This window comes from Abramis brama, assembly GCF_963993115.1.
Source record: "Abramis brama genome assembly, chromosome: 17".
Classification (NCBI taxonomy): Eukaryota; Metazoa; Chordata; class Actinopteri; order Cypriniformes; family Leuciscidae; genus Abramis; species Abramis brama.
In genome coordinates, this window is record NC_139979.1 from 25,833,407 (window position 1) to 25,860,837 (window position 27,431).

The window sequence follows — 27,431 nt, forward strand, 5'->3', positions numbered from 1 at the left end:
ACGTATTCCAAGACCCTTCTTTCTTACGTGTAGCATTGAAATGTGTAGAATTGATTCATTTTGTCAATCAGTTCATTCAGACATATCAGTTCAAAAAACAATTCACAGACTGACCAGAATTATTTCTCTGCAAAGACATCTCTGTGTGGTATTATTATGTCTTTTTGTTTAGAGTATTATGCCGTTGACCATGTTTTCAACTTAGATATAAAAATGTATGTTATTTCTATTAGTTATTATTAAGAGTCTTAAGAAACTCAAACAGATTTGGAACAATTTGAGAGTGAGTAAATTATGAAATAATTTTTGGGTGAATTATCCCTTTAACAACTGAATGCTCATGTCATTGAGATTTCCATTGCATTTGTGTCAGATAAACAGTGCTATGATTACAAAAAAAAATCTGATAGTTATATATTTAAAACAACATATATTTATTACTCCCTTTATTAGCTGAAATGTTGTTAGCTACTTTTTATGAACAGATTGTAATGTAGCTACCTACTATTAACTGACTTAAGTTTAACCACTTGAAATTATGAGTAGGCTATATCTTTTTGCAAGCTACAGATTCAAAATTCCCCAAAATTGTCCAAAATTTCCCCAACATTTCCCCCAATTCCCTAAAGATCTGTCATATCCTCACACTCATTGGGAAACTGAAAGTAAAAAAGAACGTTGAAAGAATGATGATATAGAGAAGGGGAGCAGGATGTAAATAAAAGGTTGAAAGTAAAAAAGAAAACCATTTGTTTGCCAAACAAAACAAATAGTTGGATGGCAAACAAAATCCTGCCCAGACCACGTACTCGGGTGGCTGAACTTCCTGTACGACTCGTTGCCCTGGGTTGACATTAGTTCTACTAGCAAGCCCGTACATTCTCGACACAGGTTATTCGAGGTAACCAATTAACACACAGCATGCGTTAGCCTAGAGATTTGCCCGCAACGCGCACTCTGACAGCAACCGTCAATGTCAAAAAACCCACTGAGCATGTTTAAGTTTAAAGAGCTAACAGCAAAAGCAGTAGTTTTCAACTGTTCGGTCGCAGGTCTGTTCTGAGATGGTCGTGGACAGGACAATGCTAACTACAAATAATAGAATGCAATTAAATATATAATTCTATATAGTTAGAATGGCAAAATCATTGGCTTATCAACTTCTCAAGGCTATGTGCCCACCAAAGTCTATGGTGTTTAGTCACAAATTCATCAGTCACTTGCTAGAAGTTAGCCAAATTAGCATAGGGTGACATGCACTCATTCTGGAAAAAAACATGAACAGAACAATGCAAGGTAATAGAAAATATGATTCAAACTACTTTCCATATGGTTTAAAATGCAAATAAACATGGTTTGTGCTGACCATGATGCATTCTTTTTTTTAATCGCATTTAAAATGGTGTCCTAAAGCATAAAACACAAGACAAAACTACACATAACAATGCCATGCTCGACTAAAGTACCAGAACCAATACCAGTTCTACTCTTGGGTAACCTAACTTCCTGTTATGTCTTTCTGTGAAACGGGATTTCCCCCGGCGACCGTTAATCAATTACTCTCAGCCCGAGGTCATAAAAGGATGAATCAAGGAAGTCTGTCTTTTTCTCTTGCATGGTCATCATTGATTTCAACTCGAGCACAAAAGACCCTGTAATTACTGCATCTAAAGTGGTTGACGCACACACAGACACATTAAAACAGCTCTATAAATTCACTCGCTCCCCTCTAGCCTAAAAAACTAGCAAGCCAGTTACCGAGTCCCAGGGATGGATGATGCTCCACAAGCGCCCAACTGTTATCGTCCACACAATGGTTTTTATAGACGAGAAACTGGCACAGGTCTCGTGCAGTCATGTCGGCTGGGATCTCCACCAGCTTTCCCATCCCGTCCTCATTGAAGATTTTTATGATCTGAAATAGATGGAAAAAAAAAATGTTTATGTTACTTAGATATGATGTGGAGAAAGAAGAAAACTAATTTCTAGTTTGGAAAAACACATCTACACATTGGTAAATTTTACTGCGTCACAGGACAATTTTATTTTCAGGGTCCCAACGGGAATAAAACAAACATTAAATAGTGCTACACAACAACATTTTAGATGACATACTGTATCTTTTTACAAAAAAAGGGAATATCTGAAACTCTTCTAAGGCTTAGACCACGAGAGTGTAAAGCCATTAACGCTCAAATCTGGGTCTTTTCACATACAAATTCCATGTCTAGACTACATCCTTGCTAATACGAGTAGGAAAAGCTGAAGAAAAATGTTTAATTTGAAATAGTTTGGTGCTCGACAACTGAATGAGTCCCGTGTCATTGTTTCCCCTTCGTCACTCACATACTAGCTTTTCTCGAAAATTCTCTATTCCTGTTTGCAACATCACTCACCCATTCTGAGATCGTTCATACATCCTCTCACCCAGAACATGTTTATAAATCTGTTACACCAACCTTTACGGCTTTTCCACCACATTTACTCTGGCGAATTCCATAATTCACTTAAACTGTGAATGTAACCGTCGCCATCACACTCTATTTCAGACTTTCCGTTTCATTCTACAGGTTCTATTTTTCACCCCACTGCAGATGGACACCAACTCCCCAGACTCTTTCAGTCGCCTAGGGGGAGAGGGACTCTGAAGTACTCAAGAGGAGCCGTGCGTTTGGGGCTGAGGAGAAATCTTACCTCTCCGGGCCTGAGCAGGCAACAGTCAGGAGAACACGATGGCATTTTCCCCAGCAGCCTCTGTCCTCCTACACACACTGAGAGACAAACCCGCTCCCCGAATGTCTCCACAACTCCACAAGAGAGAAAAAAAAGACCCCCAAAAAAGGAAAAAAAAACAGTTCCGATGCTTTGCAGATGCTTCTTCCTGTCAGTGGCTCAGCGTATCCTACCTGTCACAATCTCCCTCCTTCTCTTTCTCTCTCTGTCTAGCTTTGGCGCAGGACAGAGAATGCAGATGGCACTGTTTCCAGCTTGGCAGACAACTTGCCTCTGTTCCCCTCACAAAGGGTTACAGCCACAGGCTTTTAGGTAGTGAATCAAACCACACTTCCCTAACCAATCATAGAGCTAGCTCAAGCTGATGTAATCATTCCCACACAGACACAGACGCACACACACACTCACACACCCCTCACACACGCACACACACCAACAGGCACACATACACAGACGCGCAGTCATACGCACACACAGCCTTAACTTTTCTTTCCCCCCCCCTTCTGCATAGCTTCAGTTTCTTTTTGCTCTTGAAAGGAGAGCGGCTCGTTTTTAGCAGCTCGTTCGTTTCCTCTGAAGTGGAGATGGCGATAGGACCGGACAGAGCAAAGCTTCTCGGCTGTCTAAACCTTAACTTTTTAGAGTCTTGAACGAGTTTCATGTGAGGACTTGTTGAAAGCTTTTTTTTTACTTTCAAAAGCCTAGCTTTGAAGTTAGAAGTTCGAAGCCAGAAATGTCTCTCATGACAGGACAAGACTCATTACAGCTGAAATGAAACAAATGCCAGCACTTGAGACGACACTCACTGCCTTCCCCCCAGCCAAACTTTATGCCAACATTCCTCCACTAAAGCCACGGAAAAAAAAGAAAAAAGAAAGAAAAGCGAACCCCAGTGGTTTCATTGGTGACCCCTGAATCCACACACACACACACACAAACCTAAACACACGCGCAAACAAGGAAAGAAGTCAGACGCAAACTTTCAGACAGCTAATTCAACAGAAGACTGACACAAAGAGAATACACCCCGCCCATATTCTGTGGAAATGAACTGAGTTTTTCTCTTAAATGAATACAGTGTTTAATCTCAAGTCTTCATCTCTCTCGGTTATGACACTTGCATGCATATCTGCTTGGCTGCCCATGCTAAAATTAACTTTATGTGACCACAGGAAACCGGACAGAAAGGATGACTCAATCCTTTTCAATCCTTTAGGAGACTATTTCAGTTATGGGGGTGGGGAGGAAGGGAGAGAGCGAGAGGAAGTCGGGGATAGAGGGCTGGAGAGAGTCCTGGAAGCAGTCCAGAAGAAAGAGTCAGTAGGGGTGGTAACATAAAAGGTATGCAAACTCTCCAGTGCTCCAGCTGGCTTGGCTGCTCCTCCTCTTCTCCTCCTCCTCCTCCTCTCTTTCACTAATCACTCTACCATTTAGACAGTCAGCGAGGAAAAGACCGGGTCACATATGTCCGCACACCATCTTATAGCGTCATAAGCTACAGCCATGTCATTCAGTGTACAGTGTGTCCATCATTACCCTACTGACCCATATTGCCACGTGGTGACTGTTGGACTTGATATAGTAATAGTTTGTCAGCAGATTGTTCCATTCTATTCTAGAAGTGTTTCTTTTTTCTTTTTTGTCAGGGGCATGCCATTAAAGGGACAGTTCACCCAAAAATGAAAATTCTTTCATTAATTACTCACCCTCATGTCGTTCCAAACCCGTAAGACTTTCATTTTTCTTCGGAACACAAATGAAGATCTTTTTAATGAAATCTGAGAGCTTTCTGTCCCTCCATAGACAACTACCCCGCTACCACTTTGATGCTTCAAAAAGTTCATAAAGACATTGTAAAACCAATCCATATGAATTGAGAGGTTTTGTCTAAATTTTCTGAAGAGATTTTTGCTTAAACAGTTTGAATTTAGGCTTTTATTCACATATAAACATTCATCAAATGACACATCAGTTGTGGTAAATGTTCGCTTATGTGCAACAACCAATGAGGTTCATTCTTGTCTGTTACACAACACTTTTGAGCTTCCGCAATAACCAATGAGATTTGTTCTCAAGCATCAAGACGGTTCGGTTGAGCTTCTGTTTATGTCTGATCACTGTATAAATGTGAACAAAAGCCTAAATTAAATCTGTTCATCATATAAAGTGATCGAGTCTCTTCAGAAAACTTGGACTAAATCTTCATTTGTGTTCCGAGGAACAACATGAGGGTGAGTAATTAATGAAAGAATATTCATTTTGGGGTGAACTATCCCTTTAAGACCTTAACTTCATAACTGCCCACGACTTTTACAACTATCTGCATTCATCTCCCCAGATTGTGTCATTACATCATACAAAACTTTAGGCCCAAGTAGAAACCTACGTGCAAAGGTCAAACTGATCATTTTAATACTTTTTCCTACACTCCTGATCAGTGCCATCACTAAAAATGATGGGGCCTGGGATAACATTTTTGTGAGTTGGCCCCCTCCGTCCTGGGCAAGGACAAGATTTTCTGTAAATATCCAGCAACTGTCCCTTAAACAACAGTGTTCTAAAGTCATTGCATGGCTTTAGAACACTTGGCATATAGAAACGACATATGTACTACTTTTATGATACACTTTTGTTGTTTGGGAAAAGAACAACTTAAGCATAAGAAAAGAAAAAAGAAAGAAAAAAAATGTCAAAGGGGATTGGAATGACAGGAAGGCGAGTTAATGCACCCCCCCTTCCCCAGTAAACTATTTCTGTGGTTGAGCACATATCATAACTGCTAGGCTACAGCTCTGACAAGTGTTTGTTTCCAAAATGGTCTAAAATAACACAGGAACATTTTCCATTGCAAATCTGGAAGTGATTGGTATCTTTCAGAGCCCCGAAGAGCCTCCAAAGCATTCCTAAATATCTTATTTACTAAGAAAAACAAGGATTAGTTAGCAATCAGATTCCTATAAGCAAATAAATGCATCAGTCTTGAGATGTTTCCAGTCCCTCGCAAAGTAGACATATTAAGTTACATAATACAATTATATTGTTACGGAGCCTTTTTCCCGACAGTGTCGTGAAAAAAAAATTGTGAGAATTAATGTCTTCCGGTTATTTCATCAGTAAATCAAGTAAGTGATGATACCAGATTGCAAAAGAATTGTTATAACAAAAATCAACAAATATTACCACACCTAGTTTTCCAGTCATTGATTACAGGAAAGGAATGGTGTTAACTTTTGGTTCCAGGCTAAGACCCACACTTCCCGTCTTTCCCCTTTCCTGTTTTCCAGTACGCTTCTGTTTCTAATTTACACAGGCTAAATAGACAACAGTTTTTGACTTGGTCGAATGTATCCAGATCTGAGACCAGATTTTTATTTTTTATTTTTCAGAAAAACAGCAGAGCTGATATCTTTCTGACACAATGTATGATGTAATGTTATTTAAAGTACATTATGAAAAATACTTTGCTTGTTACATATACATGCAACATTTCAGCCATAAATAAATTATAAATGTTAGCTAGATTACGTTCATTATCTGTCTAGCGATGTATGCTTATGCTGAAATATAAAAAATAATGGTTTGTATTTTTAAAAACATCTATCGCATGTTGTTATGTGTAGTGACTTGATTTAAGTGATTTAAGTTTGTTAAAGTGATTTAAGTTTCGCGCTTCAGAACTTCTTTTTAGGGAGCAAACGTTTCAGTACCCTGGAAGGATTCTGCGATTGAGACAGCCGTTAAAATAGCCGACTCCCTGATCAGTGCCCTGACTACTGAACTAGGGAGCTGAGTGAGGCCACCCTGTGTTTACGTGAATACTGGCCAAGACTGGCATTTTGACATTATTTTGTGTGTATTTGACTTTTTAAGCACAATAAGCAGCGCAAAAGCACAAAATTTAGTTCTGAGAGGCAGATTTATTTGCGCGCACTTTGGGTGTGAGCACAAAATCTGAGGGTAATTAGTAAAATGATGTGTATTACGCACAATCCCACGCCAAAATTCAAACCCTGTAACACCAACAATATTAATCTGGAGCAAATGAAACGAGTAAGTGAGGGGAGGCGGGTTTGTGTTTCAACTTGCTGTCGGAGAGATGAGAGAGCGAGAAAGCGCAGCTGGTGTCATGTGTCTACTCTGTGGAAAATGAGTTTTGGAATAATTTCGATATGTAATATGTAACGAATAATCTATATTTTTGACAACACATTTTTGACTTGGCACTTAGTTTATTTAGTTGCCAGCCACCTCCAGCGTTTTTGATAATTTTCACAAAAATGTCATGGCCCCCAGAATATTGTGTTGTATGAATATCTGAACATGCAATATATCAAAAGAAAAAGCAGACCTTCTGCTTTTAAACAAAATAAAACAAAAAGTTTTATTCTAGCTTCGTGCATTTAAAAAAATAAATAAATTATCAACACTTGAATGAGGGTAAGTTTCATAAAAAAGCAACATTTTGAGTAAAAAGCTGAGAAAATCAGGTTTTTGTCAAAGACTATGTCTAGATCGGATTCAGAATGATGATTAAAACAAAGATAAAACAAAGCCTTTGTTTTGATCAGTAGATTCAATACTCTCTTAGAAGATGCGTAATAGCACCACCTACCATATAACAGTGAAAACACAGAAAGCTGGAAATTAACGTCAATGGCGGGGGAGCGTTGTCTCATAAATGATGGAAATTTCCGTCAATGGCGGGGAAAAGGACTAGTTAAAAGACTACAACTGAAAAATGTATAGGCCTATATTTTATATCAAATTCAACCCGCCAAAGTGGCAGGAGTGACTGCGTTTGCGGGTTTTAATGCCAAGCCCTGCAGTCAGTACAACACAATTATACAAATTAACCAGATCATTTATTTCCCTCCAAAGGGATGGAAACATATAGAAAATAAATTGACTTAAAAGATTACTACTCCTGTGAGATTCCGTATTCCTTATCCTTATTCCTATTCCTTACCCTACTCCCTCTGCAGTGGACAAGATTTAAGGACCCCTATTATGAATATTTTAAAATGACCTTTCATGTAGTGTGAAACTAGCTCTAAGTGAATGAAAACATCCTGCAAAGTTTTAAATCTGAAAGTGCACCGTATATCAGGGTTCACCAATCTCGGTCCTGGAGGGCCGCTGTCCTGCAGAGTTTAGCTCCAACCAGCTCCAACACACCTGTTTGAAAGTTTCTAGTATGCCTAGTGAGACCTTGATTTGCTGGTTTAGGTGTGTTTAATTGGGGTTGGAGCTAAACTCTGCAGGACAGCGGCCCTCCAGGACTGAGATTGGTGAACCCTGCCGTATATAAAGTTATTGTCTTTCAAAAGTAAGAGTGAACTCTGAGTCAATGAGTCATTAGCCATTTTGTTGTGACGTCAAGACGAAACATTAGCATACTGCCCGCCCACTTATTGCGCACGTAGACACCAGGGAAAACTTGAACCTCAAACACTGCAGCTGATTCCTGTGGATACTGGACAGCATCATGTCTGAGGCGCTGTGCTGTACAATGTGAAGGTAAAGCCACTTTTTTTTCACTGCCCAAGGACGAGCATGTGAAGAATCTGTGGTCAAAATTCATCTTTACCACGATACCACAGCAGTATAATCCTAAACTTTTGTTGTGTTCCCTTTATTTCACTGACGACTACTCAAATCTCGGAGTTCAATGCAGGATTCGCAAACCGCTTGCTCTTGAAAGATGGTGTTCAAAATACTTAGTTTTGAGTTTTATATTATGTAGGTCTCCTGCTAACTGGCTAACTCACGTTATCACTGTCTTACTTAAATACTTCTGCTAATCAGTTTGTGGGCCACTATTACCTATAACTGTGTCTATTTATGCAGATTGTCTGTCGTTCTCACTACTTTGAGTAAAGATTAAGCATGGAGCAAGATTTGTTTTACCAACGTTTATGTTACATCAGTCATTCACGCTAGAGCTCGGCTAATGTATACATTGCATACATGCACTGTTATTGATACAGTTCCCACGTTCACCGCAATAAATTAGAAAAATACTCGGTAAATAAATTAGTACGAGTAAAATAATCGGTTTGTTGATGGACATGCACTTGTTAATGCTGATGGTGAGGAATTACGGTTGCAACATCTCATAATGTACCTCAAACTGAGTAGCGTATAACTGAGAAACATCCTGCTCGAGTCGTCCTTGCGATGGAGGTTTGGGTTGAATAGTTCTTCCAGTGTTTCATCATTGGACTCGCGCTCGCATTGATATGGTAAAATCGCCGCAATTGTTCGTTACTGTTAAGCCCAATTTATACTTCTGCGTCGAACTCACGCCATAGCTACGTCGTAGGCTGTGTGTAGCGCGCGTACCCTTCGGCGTACCCTGACGTGCACCTCTCCAAAAATGTAACAACGCGTCAACTCTACGCGGACGCAAGCGCTGTGATTGGTCTGCTAGGACCGCTCCCTCGGGTTTCACATGCTCCCTCTGCGCGCGTCAACGCGGACAACGACGCAGAAGTATAAATGAAAACCAACGCGTAGCCTAAAGCGTAAAGGCTCTGGCGTAGGTCCGACGCGGAAGTATAAATCAGCCTTTATTGTTCGTTAGTTTACGGTGTAGGAAGCCTCACGACACCTGACATTGTTATGGCAATGGGCATTGTTGTTTTCGACGCGCGCGCTGTACGCGGTAAACCAATCACAACAGACTGAGCTGTCTGGCCAATCAGAGCAGAGTAAATCCTGGAAAGGAGGGATTTAGAGAGATTTATTCATTTGACGAGTCATTTGAGAATCATTGAAAAATGTGGTGATGTGCAAATGTATATATGAGGAAATTAAACTGTTTTTTGACTTTTGATGCATGTAAACCTGTTGTAGGAGACTCCAAAACAACATTAGGAAACTTTAAAATAGCATAATAGGGGCACTTTAATATCACAGCCTTCATCTTTCAGTTGAAATGCCTGATAATTTAGAATTGGCTGTTAGCCTACCGAGCATCATAAATTCATGAAAATATGCCTGTTTTCCTAGAATGACTTGTTCTCCATGCTGTATGTACAAAGTTTTGAGATGTTTGGATTTTGTGCACATAAGATATAAACATTATAGTCATTATGGGTCATAGCAGACACATATAAACAAATGTATCTACTAAACTGTTTAATAGATCAAAATAATTTTGTTAAGTTTTAGCCAGTATGGTCTAGAGCTGATGTGTGCATAGTTTGGTGAAGGTCTTACTTACGGCCTAAGAGGAATTTGAAAAAATTTGATTTACTATTGTTCGGGCAGCAGGAATTTAGAATAAATAAGTATTTTGATTCTGTCACACACGGTTGCAGCATAACGCAAACTTGTGGGTAATTTTAATTAACATATAACTTTGCAATGCTTTGATTAATCAAAATTTATTTGATAACTTTTTCCCAGCACTGTCCCTAGATGATATGTGCCTATTCTGGTGAAGATTAGACAAACAGCCTAGGAGGAATTCGAAAAAAGCGGAAATGAGATTCTTCCTGTCTCAGCGTGGGTTTTCTAAACACATCTAATCACTAGCTTAACACTTTTCTAAACATCAGCGGTTCACTATGCACCAGGAAATTTGGCTGATCCTTTTGGTCAAAGTTGATCTACTATTTAACGTTTTTTTAAATCTTAAATATTTTTTTGCTGCAAATGAGAAATGTTAAAGTTACCAAGAATTTTTTTATTTAGACAAAGATCTAGTAAATGATTTTCAGTTTTGTTAAAAGTAATTAAATCAACAGTTTTTCAATTACTGTAAAAATATGTAAAAGTATGGTATTTGCAGTTTATGATGCTTTCAGAATTTAATATTTTCATTTGTATTTTTAAAATGTATTTATTAAATAAAAGTACATTTTATCTAGCAAAATAAACAGAATATGGTACATACTTTTCTGAAGTGCTTGTTTTGATTGTATTAAACAAATTAATGTTCATATGATTTTTTTAAACTGCTTTTATGATTTCTTTGCTCACAAAATGTCTTGCTTATACTACGAGAGTAGTGAAAAAGAAAATTTTCCTTAAGGTGTGCCTTTAGCCCAGCTGTACTCTATTATTTACCATGTAATGTACAAGACTCTTGTTGTAAATTATCCGTTGAAGAATGTGTGCAAATGACGCATGAGAAAAAAAAATCTAGTCAAACAGGATGACCTCAAAATGCTTTGGAAAATGCCATTGTCATCACTGGTTCTGCAACCTTATAATCCTCCTCTGGCCTGGAAAATTATTGACTGTAAATCATCCATTGATGAGCATGACAGGTTCCCCCTCCCCTTAGGTTTACAAGTGCCTTTTTAATGACCAGACTCCTCCTCTGAGTTGTTGTGTGTTGAGGGCTGAGGCCTGACTTCACCTCTAATGAGACAGTAAGACAAAACCAGAGCAAAAACAATCAGAAGACTTTCTTTTTCTACACAACACAGCCAGGCGACCATGGGACTTGAGCTAGTCCCTTTATTATTCCTGGCTGCCTGCCTGGGTAATTGCTGATTCATGGGTCAAGCATCAAATGCGCCTTGTTGTAATTATTGTGTCAAATTAGATTTAACAAATCCTATCTTAATATATATTCATTAATACTCCTTTTGTGTTAAAAAAAGAAAGAAAAGGAGTGACATTAGAGTAGGTGGATGATAACAGAGTGTGGCTCGACTGGACTGACCAAATTTACAATTGATTTGAATGGTTGATGTTTAGACTACTACATACATTTAACTACAGCAATCTTTAAAAATAAGCAAAGGTACACAAAAAAATATTTTTCTGGAAGCTAAATCCACTAGGCTTAAAAATCTGAGGTGGCATGTGAATGAATGGGCATAATGGTTCCCAAACGGCTCATAAACAGCTGATAATTTGATAATTTAATGACATACTGCAGTTCTAAAATTTCTTAAAACACAACACCAATAATTAAACATTACATTTTTATAGTCACCATATTTGGTTTCACTTTATTTTGATGGTCCCTTTAACACAGTCTGTTGTCTATAAGTAACATTGCACACCTACATGTCTACTAACTTTCATTAGAGTGTTAGTAGAGTATTAGTAGACTGGTAGGGTTAGAATAAATTGATATGTAGTTGCAAAGTTACTTATAGTCAGTAGAGTGTCTGTTGGAGGACCATCACAATAAAGAGTCTGCAGATATTAAGCAGACAGTCCACTAATACTCTAAGAGAGTAAGTTGACATGTAGTTGCAAAGTTACTTACAGAATGTTCAAAAGGGACAATCAAAATAAAGTGTTACCCTATATTTTTATCAGCCATTGATCTTGGGTAGACTATAATGATGTCTTCTATCTATTGTGATAAAGACAGCGTTTTTGACTTGGACACTCCTATCAGACGACACATCTCCAAAAATGTAACTGCGACCATATGATTAACCTTGAGCTAAAATAACCCAGCGCTGCCTTTTGGTTACAATGCAGTCTCTGGTGGGCCAAAACGTGCTGAGCTTGCTTCACAGCTTTGACTGTAGTCTTCAAAACACTGAGGTTTCCATGAACCACAGAAACAACTGATCATCATCAAAACACCCCCACATAAAGGAGAAGAGGGCAGAATTAAAGGAAGAAAAAAGACAAAGAAATATATATATTTCTATATATAGTATTGGGACACCCCTCCAAATCATTGAATTCAGGTGTTCCAATCACTTCCATGGCCACAGTTGTATAAAATCAAGCACCTAGGCATGCAGACTGCATCTGCAAACATTTGTGAAAGAATGGGTCGATCTCAGGAGCTCAGTGAATTCAAGCGTGATACCGTGATAGGTTGCCACCTGTGCAATAAGTCCATTCGTGAAATTTCCAGCTGCATCCAAGCCTCACATCACCAAATGCAATGCAAAGTGTCAGATGCAGTGGTGTAAAGCACACCGCCACTGAACTCTAGAGCAGTGGAGACGTGTTCACTGGAGTGACGAATCACGTTTTTCCGATGGACAAGTCTGAAGTTTGGTGGAGCGGGGATTATGGTGTGGGGTTGTTTTTCAGGGGTTGGGCTTGGCCCCTTAGTTCCAGTGAAAGGATCTCTTAATGCTTTAGCATACCAAGACATTTTGGACAGTTTCATGCTCCCAACCTTGTGGAGTTTGACTGTGCACCAGTGCACAAAGCAAGGTCCATAAAGACATGGATGAGTGAGTTTGGTGTGGAGGAACTTGACAGGCCTGCACATAGTCCTGACCTCAACCCGATAGAACACCTTTGGGATGAATTAGAGCGGAGCCTGCGAGCCAGGCCTTCTCATCCAACATCAGTGCCTGCCCTCACAAATGCGCTTCTAGAAGAATGGTAAAAAAATCACATAAACACACTCCTAAACCTTGTGGAAAGCCTTTCCAGAAGAGTTGAAGCTGTTATTGCTGCATATATATATATATATATATATATATATATATATATGTGGCTTATGAACATTTTTATTTGCATTATTCTTCAGCACTATTTCTAGGTCACTATTCCAAAATAAGCAGAGTTATGACATTGACCATGACCATCTTTCTACAATCTTTTTATCAACACTTGAATGTGGGTAAGTTTCATTAAAAAAAACACAATTTTAAACAAAAAGCTGAGAAAATAAAAATGTTTTCCAAAGACTACAACGTGCTTAAGCAATGCTTTTATCGCTTGTTTCTGCTCCTTTTTTGCCTGTTTTGATCCAGAGATGCTGTCCTCTTTCAGAAGATGCATAATAACAGTGAAAACACGAAAAGGGCGGAAAATTCTGTCAATGGCGAGGAAGTGTTGTCTCAAAAATTACGGAAAATTCTGTCAATGGCGGGGTAAGAGTTAAACAATATTTCTGTGGCAAAGTGCTCTCTTTTTCTTTTGGGCCAGCAAGTGGAGGAACAGAGGGGAAAATATAGATCACACAGACGTATCAGTGTGGATGAATCCCTGCTGTCCAATCCTTTGGCCCCTCATCTCACTCTAAGCCACACACGTCGGCACTAACAATCCAGTCCTGAATGGGCAGCCTCTTTAGCCTGTGGCATCCAACTGAGATCAAACCAAAGAAGAGCCAAATATTTCCCCAATAGGAGCAGGGAGTTTAATTGAGTCCTTGGGCCGCTCATTCATCCCAACAGCAGATAATTGTCTTTTTGGGAACGAAAACCCAGCACACAAAAAGAATGACATAATTACTTTTGGGTAAACAGTCATTTCAGGGAAAGCAGCACTGTACAAATTCTTCTCATTCATGCCACCCAGACACTAACTCCTCCTCTCCATAACCAGAAGAACTAAAGGCCATTCTCTCACATGGCAGAGATCCATTTCACAGTTAAAGGATTCCCATAAAGATACTTTGATTGATGTGTAATGAAATCTAGATATGTTTGATGCGAGCTGGGTCAACTTCCACTAGCTTAACCTTTATATGTCACATGGATTGTTACATGTGGGAGCTTAAAGTGGATATCCGTTGTCCTAGAGTCTCCTGTATAAAAATTCACTTGACAAAGTCTTATACAAGAGCTCCAGAGTCATTCTTAAATTTTAATTTGAACTTGAACATGGGCAGACTTTTGGCTTTAACCCCATTGTACAGTATTTCTGGGCCTTGAGTCTCAAACATTTTCCATTAAAATATTTCATGTAAATACAGATTTTATGATTGCTATGACAGATTTTTTTAATACTTTTAACAATTTTCCAAAACTCTTAACACAGTTAGCACTACATCCGTCTGTGTAAGCTATACTATTAACACATTTCTTGTTGCTTTAACACAAAATGCATACAATTAACACAAATTTAAAATGCTTGAACTTCTTTTACACACAAGCTCAAACAAGACCAAAACAATGGATTTTTACTGCCAAATTTACCAATGCTTTAACACTGTATGTCAGAACAGATAACACCATGTTCTAAACCTAACCTTACAGGCTAAAGTCAAGGTAAACAGCTGTTTGTATTGTAAATTGAAACACAAATATATCCCCTGTATTTTATTCTATTGTTACTGAGAAACAGCTGATTGAATTATGCAATTACATAAATCACAGCTGATTCCCATCTAGGAAACACACTCAGGTGTTGAGGTTCTTTCAGTCGCATGACCATATGGTATAAAAGAGGACCTTTTGGGCTGATCTTTTGTGGAAAGGGAACAATATAGAGCAACAAAAGAAAGAAAGAAAAATGTCTACACTAGGTAGAGGAAGACGTGTACCAGGACAAGGGAGAGGAGTGGGACAAGGGCAAGGGAGAGGAGTGGGGCGAGGGAGAGGAGTTAGAATGCGTGGTGGCACTCAAAGAAGGGCCAGAGCTAGGGTAACTAATGAAATAAGAGCTATTATAATAGACCATGTCATAAACCACGGGCTATCATACAGAGAGGCTGGTGAACGAGTACAGCCAAATCTCAGCCGGGACACGGTGGCATCAATTGTTCGGATTTTTAGAGAAACCAACAGGTAGGATATTGCTTCTCCTACTGCAAAGTGTAAATAATTTTACCATGTATTATAGTGACTGTGTGCCTCCGGTCTCTAATATGTAACTGTATTTTGTCCCTCTAAGGATTCAACGTCTACCTCCCTCAGGGGGCAGAGGAAAGCTCCTGAATGAAGAACAGGAACTTGCTATTGTCAACATGGTGATTGCTGACAATGAAATAAAACTGAAGGACATTCAGTCCAGAGTTGTAGAGGACAACCTTGTCTTTAGGAACATTGCAGCAATCAGCACAACATCCATTTCTCGGACTCTAGCTAAACACAGAGTCCAAATGAAACAATTATACAAAGTGCCTTTTGAAAGGAATGGTGAGCGCATCAAAGAACTCCGTCACCAATACGTCCAGGTAAGGTTATGCAATACAGTCATTACTGTACTATACATTGTGTGTTCTGCAGTAAACTACTCTATAAACTTGGAGTACATTAGGACATACAGTAGATATATAGCAAAGCATTTACATACACTGTGGGCCCTATTTTAACGATCTGAAACGCAAGTGTCAAAGTGCAAAGCGCAAGTAACTTTGTGGGCGGGTCTTGGCGCTGTTGCTATTTTCCCAGCGGGATAAATGACTCTTGCGGGATAAATGACTCTTGCGCCAAGTGCAAATCTAAAATGGGTTGGTCTGAAGTAGCTTCATTATTCATGGGTGTGGTTTGGGCGTAACGTGAAATAAACCAATCAGAGCGTCATCTCACATTCCCTTTAAGAGCAGGCACGCTTTGTTCTAAAGCGGATTCCTATTATAACGGCGGATTTGCCAGGCGCGCGCCAGGAGCGGTTCACAGCCAAGGAGAGCAACGCTCTCGTCAGGATGGAGAAACCCACCCAAATTAACTTCGGTTAAAAAGGCGTATGATAATTTGGGTAAATGTGTAAGCTAGATGTATGCTTTTATAATAAATTGTCTGTCTATCTATCTATCTATCGTAATAATATATGATTTGCAAAAATGAAAACTGCTGCTTCTGTGTAGATGAGAGAATCAAAGTGTATGCGCGTTGTGCACACGCTACATTGATTATGGCCAAGCATGCGCCCTTAAAATAGCATATGAATAACATGCGCAACGCGCCACTGACTTTAAACTAGTTTTTCCTGGTTAGTGGCGCAATTGTTTTCTAAACCTGCAAAATAGCATGAAGGAACGTTTGCGCCGGAACACGCCTCCTTTTTTGCGCTGAACCGCCCAGGGAGCGCAAGTTCATTCCCTAGTTTAGCGACGTGCTTTTGTGGAGGGAAAAGCGCGCTTTGCGCGGGTGCAAAATAGGAATGATACATGCGTCGGTGTACAAAGTCAATTGCGCTGGGTGCAAGATAGGGCCCTGTGTCTGATTACTTTCAGAGAGTAATGGAGTTGGAGGCCAATCAAGTCCCACATGTAATGATCTACGTTGATGAGGCTGGCTTTAACTTAGTGAAAAGGCGTCGGCGCGGAAGAAGCATAATTGGCAAAAGGGCCACAGTTACCACAATCTCCAACGATGGTGCACTCCTGCATAAATGTGAGATTGGACCCTACAACACCAACCGCCTTCTCCTGTTTTTAGAAGACCTGCACGAAAGACTTGTGCCGGAGGTAGAAAGGGGACAGGTGAGAGACCACTTGCCAATATACGTGATCACATGGGACAATGTGGCATTCCACCATTCCCGTGCAGTCACAGCATGGTTTGACGCCCATCCTAGGAAGATGTCCCTTTTCCTTGCTCCTTACTCCCCTTTCCTCAACCCCATTGAGGAGTTTTTCTCATCCAGGAGATGGAAGGTTTTTGACCATCATCCACAGGACCAAATGTCCCTCCTGGATGCAATGGATGCTGCATGCCAAGACATCACAGCTGAACACTGCCAGGGGTGGATAAGGCATGCCAAAAGATTCTTCCCACGATGCCATGCCAGAGAAGATATCAGGTGTGATGTGGATGAGAACATGTGGCCAAATGCAGAAGACTGGGCAGAATAGAAGATGATATTTTTTTTTTTTTTTTTTTTTTTTATTCTTCTGGTGCTTATTCTGTTCATATATTTTGTATTTTCACATAATAAATGGCAGCTATATTGCATATTTTTGTTATCTTGCAGTAATGTCTTTTTGCAAATAAAGTCTTTATTGCAGCAATTCTGTCTCTGTCTTCGTTTTTTCATTAACCGTATATTCTATAAAGCATTCTGAGATGGGTCTTTGTTTATTGAATTTCTGCAGCAAAAGACCTAAACCCAACAAAACAAAAATGTAGAGAGGCTTCAAAAGAAACTGCAGTGCAAAACACAATCTATGATCAATACAATATACTGTCTGTTGTATAAGGGCATACCTGACACATATAAAATAATGCAGTTTCTGTAATTCCATCTGATGATAGTGTTTTTATGACATTATGCTATGATTGACTAAATCTTCCTGTTGGACGAGAACATGTTAGTGTTTTGAAAAATTATTTGATTTTGAGAGATGTTTGCAGTGTTTTGGTAGACATAGTGTATTGTTGCTAGTGTATTATTGTATTTTGAAAATTAGTGTTGGAGTTTAGTTTACAATGTGTGATTTTGAGCATGAAATTAACTGTTTTGCCAATTGTGTGTTGTAGGTGTGTTGGTGCGTTAAGAGTTTAGGAAATTTGTTAAAAGTATTGAAAAAATTGTCATAGCGATTGTAAAAAACTGTAAATTGCTGAGTACTTTCCAATAAACCTAAAGGGACAGTTCACCCTCCCCTCAAAAAAATTGTTGCCATTACTTACCCTCATGTTGTTCCGAACCTGTATGAGTTTCTTTCTTCTGTTGAACACAAAAGAAGATATTTTAAAGAATGTTGGTAACCAGACAGTTGAAGGCACCCATTGACTTCTATAGTAGGAAAAAAAATACAATGGAAGTCAATGGGTGCCACCAACTGTCTGGTTAACAACATTATTTAAAATATCTTCTTTTGTGTTCAACAGAAACTTTGGAAACTTTGGAACAACATGAGGGTAAGTAAGTTTTCATTTTTGGGTGAACAATCCATTTAAGCCTTTCCAACTTCATTCATAATTTATGACTTTAAATGTGAAATTTCTGTGCCAGTATTAACATCAAATGGAATTGTAATTTTTTTTTCAAACAGGTTTTCTGAATTCAACACTTCCTGAATTCTAAAACTATACATTTATACATTATACATTTATTTAAAGCAACAGTTAACCAAAAACGTCTCAGGTTACGACTGTAACCCTAGTTCCCTTTCAGTCGAGAACATCAGACGTAGTCGACGTCGACTGAATGGGGATCACGCTTAGGGAGCCTATCTTCTTCGTACTACTATTTAATCAAGCCAATTCAACATTGGCGTGCGTGATTACACGCTCCGCCCCGCAGCACGGGTATAAACACGGAAGTGGACGCACGCACCTTTCGCTTCGGAGACGATCGGATGTCTCTGAAGTTACTACTGTTTACACAGCAAGCGAGTGTGTCGGTGTTCTGGTGGGAAGACCTCCCAGTGTTGGTGTTTCTACAGCGTGAGTGCAGCGGTGATCGCGAGCTTCTTGAGCTCTCAACTGCTGTTTTAACAGCAACAAATTTCTATTTGTTTGTGTGTTTGACAGTTGGTTAGAGGGCGAGAAGTGAGTGCTTCACTGTTTCAGTTCACTGATTAAGTGTTGGCGCAGTCATTCCCTGTGTGCTCCGGCACTGGTGACCGTCCCATTTCCTAAAAGAGCAACACGGGTGCGTTTGCATCTTTAAAAAAAATAAATAATAATTATATATATATATATATAAAAAGAAGTGAGAAAGGTTCCCACTGAAAGAATTTTCAGAGGCTCCTGGGGCATATGGCAGATGCAGCCACATGGATTCCTCCATATGAAGACCGCTTCAGCACTGGCTTAAGGTCGAGTCCAGAGGTGACCGTGGCAGAGCGGCACGCCCTGTGTGACAACAGATCACCCCGGCCTGCCGCCAAACCCTCAGCCCGTGTTCAGACCTTTCGTTTCTCCGGGCCAACCGCTCCTAAAACGAGGTCCACTAACACCGACTGATGGGCCATGTACAAAGGGCATGCTTTAACGAAGGCCTAGGCGACCTCCAACTGCATTGGTATTCATAATCTCGAGTTGTTGCAATTCACCTCGCTTTGAGCCACCGCTGCTCACCTCGCTGGTACTGGTCTGAAAAGACAGCATAGCATCCGTTGCGCTAGCTTCCCTCGCATTTCACAACTCACCCTTCACCTCCTCCCTGGAGTCAGAAGCTTCTGAGGATCGCTTCATTCCAGTATCTTCCTGGCCTGCTCAATCGTGCCGCCACGAGCCTCACGACAGCCTTTGGCCAGGGAGAGTGGAGACTCCATCCCCAGGCGGTACAGCTGGGCAGGGAACACTTCGGGGCTGCACAGTCACATCTGTCTGCCTCTCCGGATTCGTTCCTCTGCCAGTTGTTATTTCTGTCCGAGCGGACAACCCTTGGACAGACTCTGGCTCTCAGCTGGCCCCGGGGCCCCGCAGAAATGCGTTCCCCAGTGAGCCTTCTAAAGAAGCGGCTATGCGATTCATTGTCGCTTGGCGCCCGTTCAAGTTCAGTGATTTTCATCACACTCAGGTGTTGGGCAGAGATGCTCCTGAAGCTCAGTGAATTTCTTCACACCTAGTGTTGAGCAGTGCTCCTGTCTTGTGCACGCATATCGCTTGCACGTACTGTGCTAGGCCAGGAGTGGAGCAGGTCTTGATAGTTGCCCCTTATTGGCCTAACCAGACCTAATTCCCCTCGACAGCCCTTCCTGACTTTCCCCTAAATACATTCTCAGGGACAGGGCATGATGGCACCCGCGTTCAGACCCCTGGAGAAGTCCAGGCTGGTCCTAAAAGTGGATGTAGAGGTTCAGGTGGTTACCGCAGGAATATGTGGTGGTCACCATCACTTCTGCGAGAGCACCCCCTAAGAGGAAGTGTTGCTTTCGCCGAATAGAAGTGGAACCTATTCATTGAGTGAGTCTTCTCTCCGTGCGGAGATCCTGAAAGTGTTCGGTCATTTCAGTGCTCTCTTTCCTGCAAGATGGGTTGGAGTGAGGGCTGTGTCCTCCACCCTCAAAATGATGTTGCCTCTATTTTTCTTTGACGCACATCATGAGGCAGTAGCTGGGAAGCACGTCCTGATCGCCAGGTTCCTGAGGGAGCAAGGTAACTTGCGCCTTAACTAAAAGCCTTGCGCCCCTCTTTATCCTCTTGGGCCTTATCTCTGGTGCTACTGCACTGCAGAGATACAGTAGCCCCTGAGCCACTGCAGGCAATGAGTTAAAAATTCTGTTTTTAAAGAAACAGTTCTCCTGCTCGCATGGTTTCTACTAGAGGGTAGGGACTTGCTCGTTTTCGGTCAACGAGTCGTGCCTGGAATTCGGGCCGGCTAACTCTCACTAGCTGAGACTCCCGGCCTGGATGTGTGCCCAAGGTTCCTACCTCTCTCCGTGCACAGAATGCAAGCCTTAGGACCTCAGACCAACTCTTGTCTGTTAAGGAAATCAGCAGAAAGGGAAGCTGTTTCCAAGCGACGTTGGCTCCTCTGAAGTGAGTGGTGCTCCCGCCTAGGCATTGACACAGTGTGCTTCGCTGACAGATATTCTAGAGTATTCAGTTACACTCGAGCCCGGTTCAAAGTGTCGGCTTGCTGCGCCATTCCCCTCCTATGGACTGGATACGTGCGCCATTTTTGCTCCAGTTGAGTTCCCTTTAACCGAACCCTGTCGAATTCCTCCATCCCCTCCGGCGACGGACGCGGCGGAGTGTCAGGAGCCAGGCCTACCACTCGTATGCACTAGTGCACTAGCACAGGCCTACCACTTCTGTCTAGGCACTGGAAGGTGGCAGTACTAGTGGCGCTTTCAATAGATCCCCATTCAGTTGATGTCGACTACATCTGACGTTCTCGTCTGAAAGGGAACGTCCTGGTTGCGTAGTCCCCTCGCCACTACTGCTGGACCACCGCTGACTCCGGGGGCCGCTCGGCTCCTCAGCAAAAAAGCAACTGGTGCGTGCGTCCACTTCCGTGTTTATACCCACGCTGCGAGGTGGAGCGTGTAATCAATGTTGAATTGGCTTGATTAAATAGTAGTATGAAGAAGACAGGCTCCCTAAGCGTGATCCCCATTCAGTCGACATCGACTACGTCATACACAATCCTGCATACACAACCAGGACGTTCCCTGAGAAGGGAATGAGACGCTGCATCAACAACGCTTTGGGAACGCACCTGTGTGATTGCGTCTGAAGGGGTGACGGTTGGCCAGAGGACTCATAAGCAAGAGAAATAGCCTCAACTATCCACTTGCTGATTGTCTGCTTAGATGCAGGAAGACATTTCTTAGGTGATCCAAAGCAGACAAACAGCTGATTTGATTTTATCCACGGGGCAGGTCTGTGGACATGTGTGTCAAGTGCTCACACTGGTTTTCAGCTTTTCAGCTGGTAGATTCAGCTTTTCCTTGTCCTGAGTAGTAAAAGGAGGACAGAAAGCTTGCAACACAATAGGCACATTAGGGACGTAGCCCTGCTTAGGGTAAAGAAATGCCATGACCATCCCAGGTGCGAATTCAAGGCAGGTGGGAGAAACCGAAAGGTCCTGAAGGTCTCTGACTCTCTTTAGGGACCAAATAGCCAGAAGAAAAAGTCTTAAAAGTCAGAAACTTTTCTGAAACTGATTCCAGGGGCTCGAAGGGAGCCAGAGATAGGCCTTCTAGGACTATAGCAAGGTCCCAAGCCGGAACCCAGGTACGAGTTGCAGCCCTCTGCCTCAAAGTTCCACGGAGGAAACAAATATTATCAGGGTCTCTCCCCAGACATGCAACTCGATGGCAAAGAGCTCCCAACACTGGACCCTGGGATAGGAACCAAGGTCTCCTCCATATAATCAAGGCAGGGAGACACCGCCGCGTGATCTTGATCATACGAAGTGGGTTTCCCCTCGGGGAGAACCCTTTGGTATCATATTGGACGCCGCTGCCATGAGGCCTAACAGTTTCTCGAACTGTTTCACAGTGCGTGACTGGCCTAGCTTTAACTCTTTCATGGCTATGAGGATAGCAGCTACACGAGCGAGCAATAGGACGGCCCGCATCGTGACCGAGTCCCAGACCACACCAAGGAAAGTGGTTCTCTGTACTGGAGAAAGCACTCTCTTCTTGGCATTGAGTCTCATCCCCAATTTTTGCATGTGTGCGAGGATGACATCTCGATGCCGAACCGCCACTTGCTTCGACTCTGCTAGTATGAGCCAGTCGTTGATATAGCTCAGGAACAATGAAGTATCGGCTGTAAAAACCTGATTCCCTGTCGAGTGAGTATACCTGCTCTATAGCTTCCTTCGCTAATAGAGCTTTCACCAGAGCTGTTCCATTACAAGAGCCTGCTCGGGATGCACTAACGTGAGCAACACCCCATTGTAGCGTAGCGGATGAGAACCGAACTGGATTCTTTAGCCTTTCTCTACGATCTGCAGGACTCACTGAGATATATTCTGTAGATTCTTCCACTCTGTCAGATAATCTACTAAGGGTACCAGTCTCTCGAGACTGGCCTCTGGTGTAACTGGAACAGCCACTTCAGTGACATGAAGCATACTGGCAGGAAACAACCGAAGTGACTGTTTTTGAACCCGCCTCAGAGGGTGCGAGTTTGACGCAGCGTCGAGTTGAGACTGCGCTCAACTCGACTTGTGTGCTCGCTGGAGACCGCTGCGCCCCGAGGCACCAAGGGTGGCGGGGTTGGCAGAACGCCCCCCTGAGGACCCCGAGGTGGAGTGGGTACCATATACTGAGGTGCATACCACTCCAACCTGGTTGGGGCTGCCCTCAGAGGTCTGACACACGCTGGCGTCAGGACCTTTTATGAGCCGAAGCCTTCTTAGCTTTAAGAATGGTCCTCATATCCGGCTTCTGCTTCGAAGGCTTCATCTGAGAGTGTCGGCCCTGCCCCCATGATTTTTGTGGAGGAGCACGGGACACGACACTCTCCTTCTGTTGTGCCCTGTATGAGGAGCTAGACAGCTGGGGCTGCTCACGCCCAGCTGCCCCAGGGGGTTGAGAGTGGCGAGGGAGGTATTTTTTGAACACCTCTGCTTGTCTCTAGGCATTAGTGGGGCATCCAGCAAAAAGGCTCTATTTTTATCTTTGATTTCAGCTAGATTGAGCCATAAATGCCTCTCAGTGGCCACCAAGGCTGCCATAGAACGCCCTATTGCTCTGGCGGTCTCCTTAGTGGCCCTGAGAGAAAGATCTGTGGCCCGAGGCAGCTCTCGAACTGCATCAGGCCCTACCCCCTCGCTCTTATCCAAATCCCTCAGCAGGTCAGCCTGATATGCTTGCAGGGTTGCCATGGTGTGTAAGCATGCCCTTAGTGGGTAGCACTGGGGCCTTCAGGGACGATGCAGAACCACGGGCCAGATAGCTGGCTAATGTCTTTTCAGCCCTGGGCATCGTCCCACAGCCGTATTCTTTCAACCCCCTTATATCGGAATAAATATGTACTTGGGCGCTGAAAAGTCGGGATGAATACAGCTTATTCCACTGTGCAGATCAGGAAAAAATGGAAGGCCCCATGATGGAGGTAACACATTAGTTTGTGACAAAAAAACTTTAGTTTAATTTGCTTTTGGGAAGAGCGCCTTGTTTCTCGGCCGGCCAGTCAATATTAAGTTTAGCCACGGCACGAGTCCCACATACGCTGGGGAAAGAGGTGGCGAATCCTCTTCCCCCTTATTTTCACTTTCAATGCTCAGCACATCTAATTCCTTGGAACTAGAGCACTGAAGCATTGGGCTCTCACCCCGTGCAGAAGAAGCCACTGGATCCCTCGGGTAAAGGAAGAGAAAGGGCGGAGCCCGTCTCTAACCCCACCGAGAGATCCATTCGTGATCCCCAAGAATGCCTTCTCCGTGCTGCCTCAGCAGCAGTGTGTCTGGATCCCTGAGGACTGCAAGCCTGGCCACTTTTTCCTCGAAAAGTGACAGGCGAGAGCGGAGCGTGCGAAGTGGAAGCCTCTAGCAATGCTGACAGTCAGCCCCCTCGAAGGCTGACATAGCATGCTCCGCTCCCAAACATAACACACAAATCATGTGAATCCCCACCCGTTAAGTAACGCGGGCAGGGAGAAGCACACAATTTGAATGATTGCATTTGTTTCGCCATGAAATACTGAGTGAACAGACAATACAACAGTAAACATAGAGCGCTTGCTGAGGCCGGATGTGCTTTTATTGTTATTGATGTGCCTAATTTTAAATTAGGAATGAGAAATGGTCAAAAGCACAGGCGGTGGGATTCTTTGGTTGTTCTTTCATCAACAGATGGTGAAGCTATAAAACATTTCAGAAAACTGGCTTGTCTTGCTCAGTCACCACATCAATCACATTGCTTTAAAGGGTCATACATTTCATTTTCCAATTTGTCAAATATTATATTATGCTGACGAGAAAAAATTATGGAAAAGCAGAGGACTACTTGCACTAAGCTTAGTGATGCACTTCCATTTTGAAATTGCACAACTCATTTATTTATTTAAAACATAAAAATCTGGACATTTTCAGAGATGGGAGAAGAGATATTCTGATGATTACGGCGTAATGAATTTTCCAAACTCAACGGAACATGAAGTTTTAATCAAACCCAAGCCGATCTGAGAAAGCAGCGACTGGTAAACATATACGTCATTATTTCACCACAGGGTGTCTGTGCTCATCTAAACTAATGAGCACAATGCTGAAGTGTGTTAGACCTGATGAATAAGATGAGCACAAACCTTTATTTACTTTTTTAAAATATTTTAATCACTATTCTTGTCACAGGTTGTTTTGGTTTTTGATTCACGTTTCATGTCAGTCATGTTTCATGTCTTGTCATGTGATTCCCTGGCCCTCATGTGATCCTGCCATGTGTTCTGTGCTGTAGTGATGGCAATTTCAAAACACTGGTTCATGAAGCTTCGAAATCTTTATGAATCTTTTGTTCCGAATCAATGGTTCGGAGCGTGTATCAAACTACAAGAGTCACGTGATTTCAGTAAATGAGGCTTCATTACGTCATAACTGTTTCGAAACGTTTCGAAACACTTTGAAATTTCAATGGTTCACCGCTGTGGGCGATGATCTCTGTCAACCCATGAATCATGAGGAGTCACTGAGAACCACTGAACAAGTGTCTGTGGGTTTTACCTGATCTCTGATCAGTTTAATACATTTGTAGACGTTTTAATTAGACATTAGTATAATTAAAATTAATAATGGTAGTTAATAGTCTCTTTTTGGCCTGTTAGCTGAGCCATTCATAGAACAAACTAAACAAACCCTGACAATTGATAAAAGAACATATAGCATAGACACTTGATAATCTTATTAGATGATTAGATAATTGCATTTGACAGATTTCACTTTCAAAAAATAAAATTTGCAATAGATTTGTAAAAGGTTTTTTTTATGCATGTTTGGCCCGGGGTTTTGTTGCATTTACACTGTTCTGACCACTATGGGTCACCGTGGAGACGGGTGTCAGATTTGTTTTGAAGCCTCGACACAATACGGCACATCTGTTTGAACTGTTTCAGTGTTCCATGAAGCCTCGATCTGCACACCACTACTGTGCTGTAATGTTGTCATTGGTTCATTGTTTCATTGTGCACAGGTGTGTCTTGTCATTTAGCCTTGTGTATTTAAGCCATCATGTTTGCCTGGTTCCTTGTCAAGTATTGTTTGTGTAACCACTGTCGGGTGAGTGCCATGCCATGCCATGCCATGCCATGCCTTTGTTTTTGTATTTAGTTTATTTAGAATAAACTGCACTTCGGTTCGTCAAGCTCACCTCTAGTGGAATGATTACAATTCTGTGTCATTTCTGTTGTCAATCATTTAACTGTATGTAATTTACATGTTTATGCCAAAATTCTTAATTAATATTCAAAATAGTAAGTGCTGTCAACACGTTACTGTTTAAGATTAATTAAATATATAAATATCGTTAAATGTATTTAACGCACATAACGGACATTCATTCATTCAACTATTTTAAAAGACTGGAATAAGAGTGCCAACGTGTGCAGCAATCCTATTTATCAGTCAAATTCATTTAAAAATGAAAACTCAACAGGTATGATATATGATCAGTGAGAGAAAAACACTGTTAAATAATCAAACGAACACTAGACTGCTGCAAGTTAGTGGGTATTATTCAGAATGCACAGTTGGAAAGAAAATATATTTATATGAACATTTCTGTCACAGTGTCTGGTTTGAGTTCCCTGGGTCACCACTAGATGTCCTCCTTCCCCACGGTGTCTGTCACATTCTGAACTACATTCCCCACGATCCTTGTTCTTCATTGCACTCAGCTGTCCCTTGTCACTAATCATTGCACTCAGCCAATTCCCCATTAGCATTGTCATTTCCCTGTGTATATAACCCTGTCTGTTTTAGTATGTGTCACGGAGTCCTTGTTATTGTCACATCACTTCTGAGGTCTGTTTTTGCTGTTCTTGTTTGTTTATTGTTTTTGGATTGCCTTATTTGGATTTTGACCCTTGCCTGGACTAGTTGTGAGTATGGATTTTCCCTAATAAACACTGCGATTGGATCCCCTGTTTCCTGTGTGTGGTTTTGTGACAATTTCATCAGGTTCAGGATAATTCATGTTAACGCAGAGAACGATTCATTGTTTTAAAGGTCCCGTTCTTCGTGATCCCATGTTTCAAACTTTAGTTAGTGTGTAATGTTGCTGTTAGCGCATAAATAAATAATATCTGTAAAATTATCACTCAAAGCTCAAAGTTCAATGCTAAGCGAGATATTTTATTTAACAGAAGTCGCCTACATCGAACGGCCCGTTTGGACTACATCCCTCTACTTCCTCCTTTAATGACGTCAGTAGAACAGTTTTTTGACTAACCTCCGCCCACAGGAATGCTCCCTCAACTCTACCGAAATTCGTTTATGTACTTGCGCACTTCTTATAACTTACTGTGTTTATTCAGCTCTTACGGTGATTTTCTGAAGTAAAACTGACGCTTCATCTTTTGTGTGATGTACAATAAACTTTATTAAACTCATCAGTATATGTTTGATCATCATTCGGACCAGAACAGCAGACTTGTAGGCTATTAATAAATAATGGATACATACAAGCAGATGACAAATATGTTATAATAACCGTAATTAACCCTCTGAGGTCGGCAATC

The 27,431-nt window shown here is 41.6% G+C and overlaps 1 protein-coding gene across 3 annotated transcripts in view; it reads right to left on the reverse strand.

The window, feature by feature from the left end:
* grb10b (growth factor receptor-bound protein 10b) overlaps positions 1-27,431 on the reverse strand; it is a 125,686-nt gene that overhangs the window by 15,344 nt on the left and 82,911 nt on the right. For all 3 annotated transcript variants that reach the window (XM_084088008.1, XM_084088010.1, XM_084088009.1), the window contains exon 6: positions 1,759-1,915. In XM_084088008.1, coding sequence (XP_083944134.1) covers positions 1,759-1,915 — 157 coding nt within the window. The remainder of the gene's footprint in view (positions 1-1,758; positions 1,916-27,431) is intronic.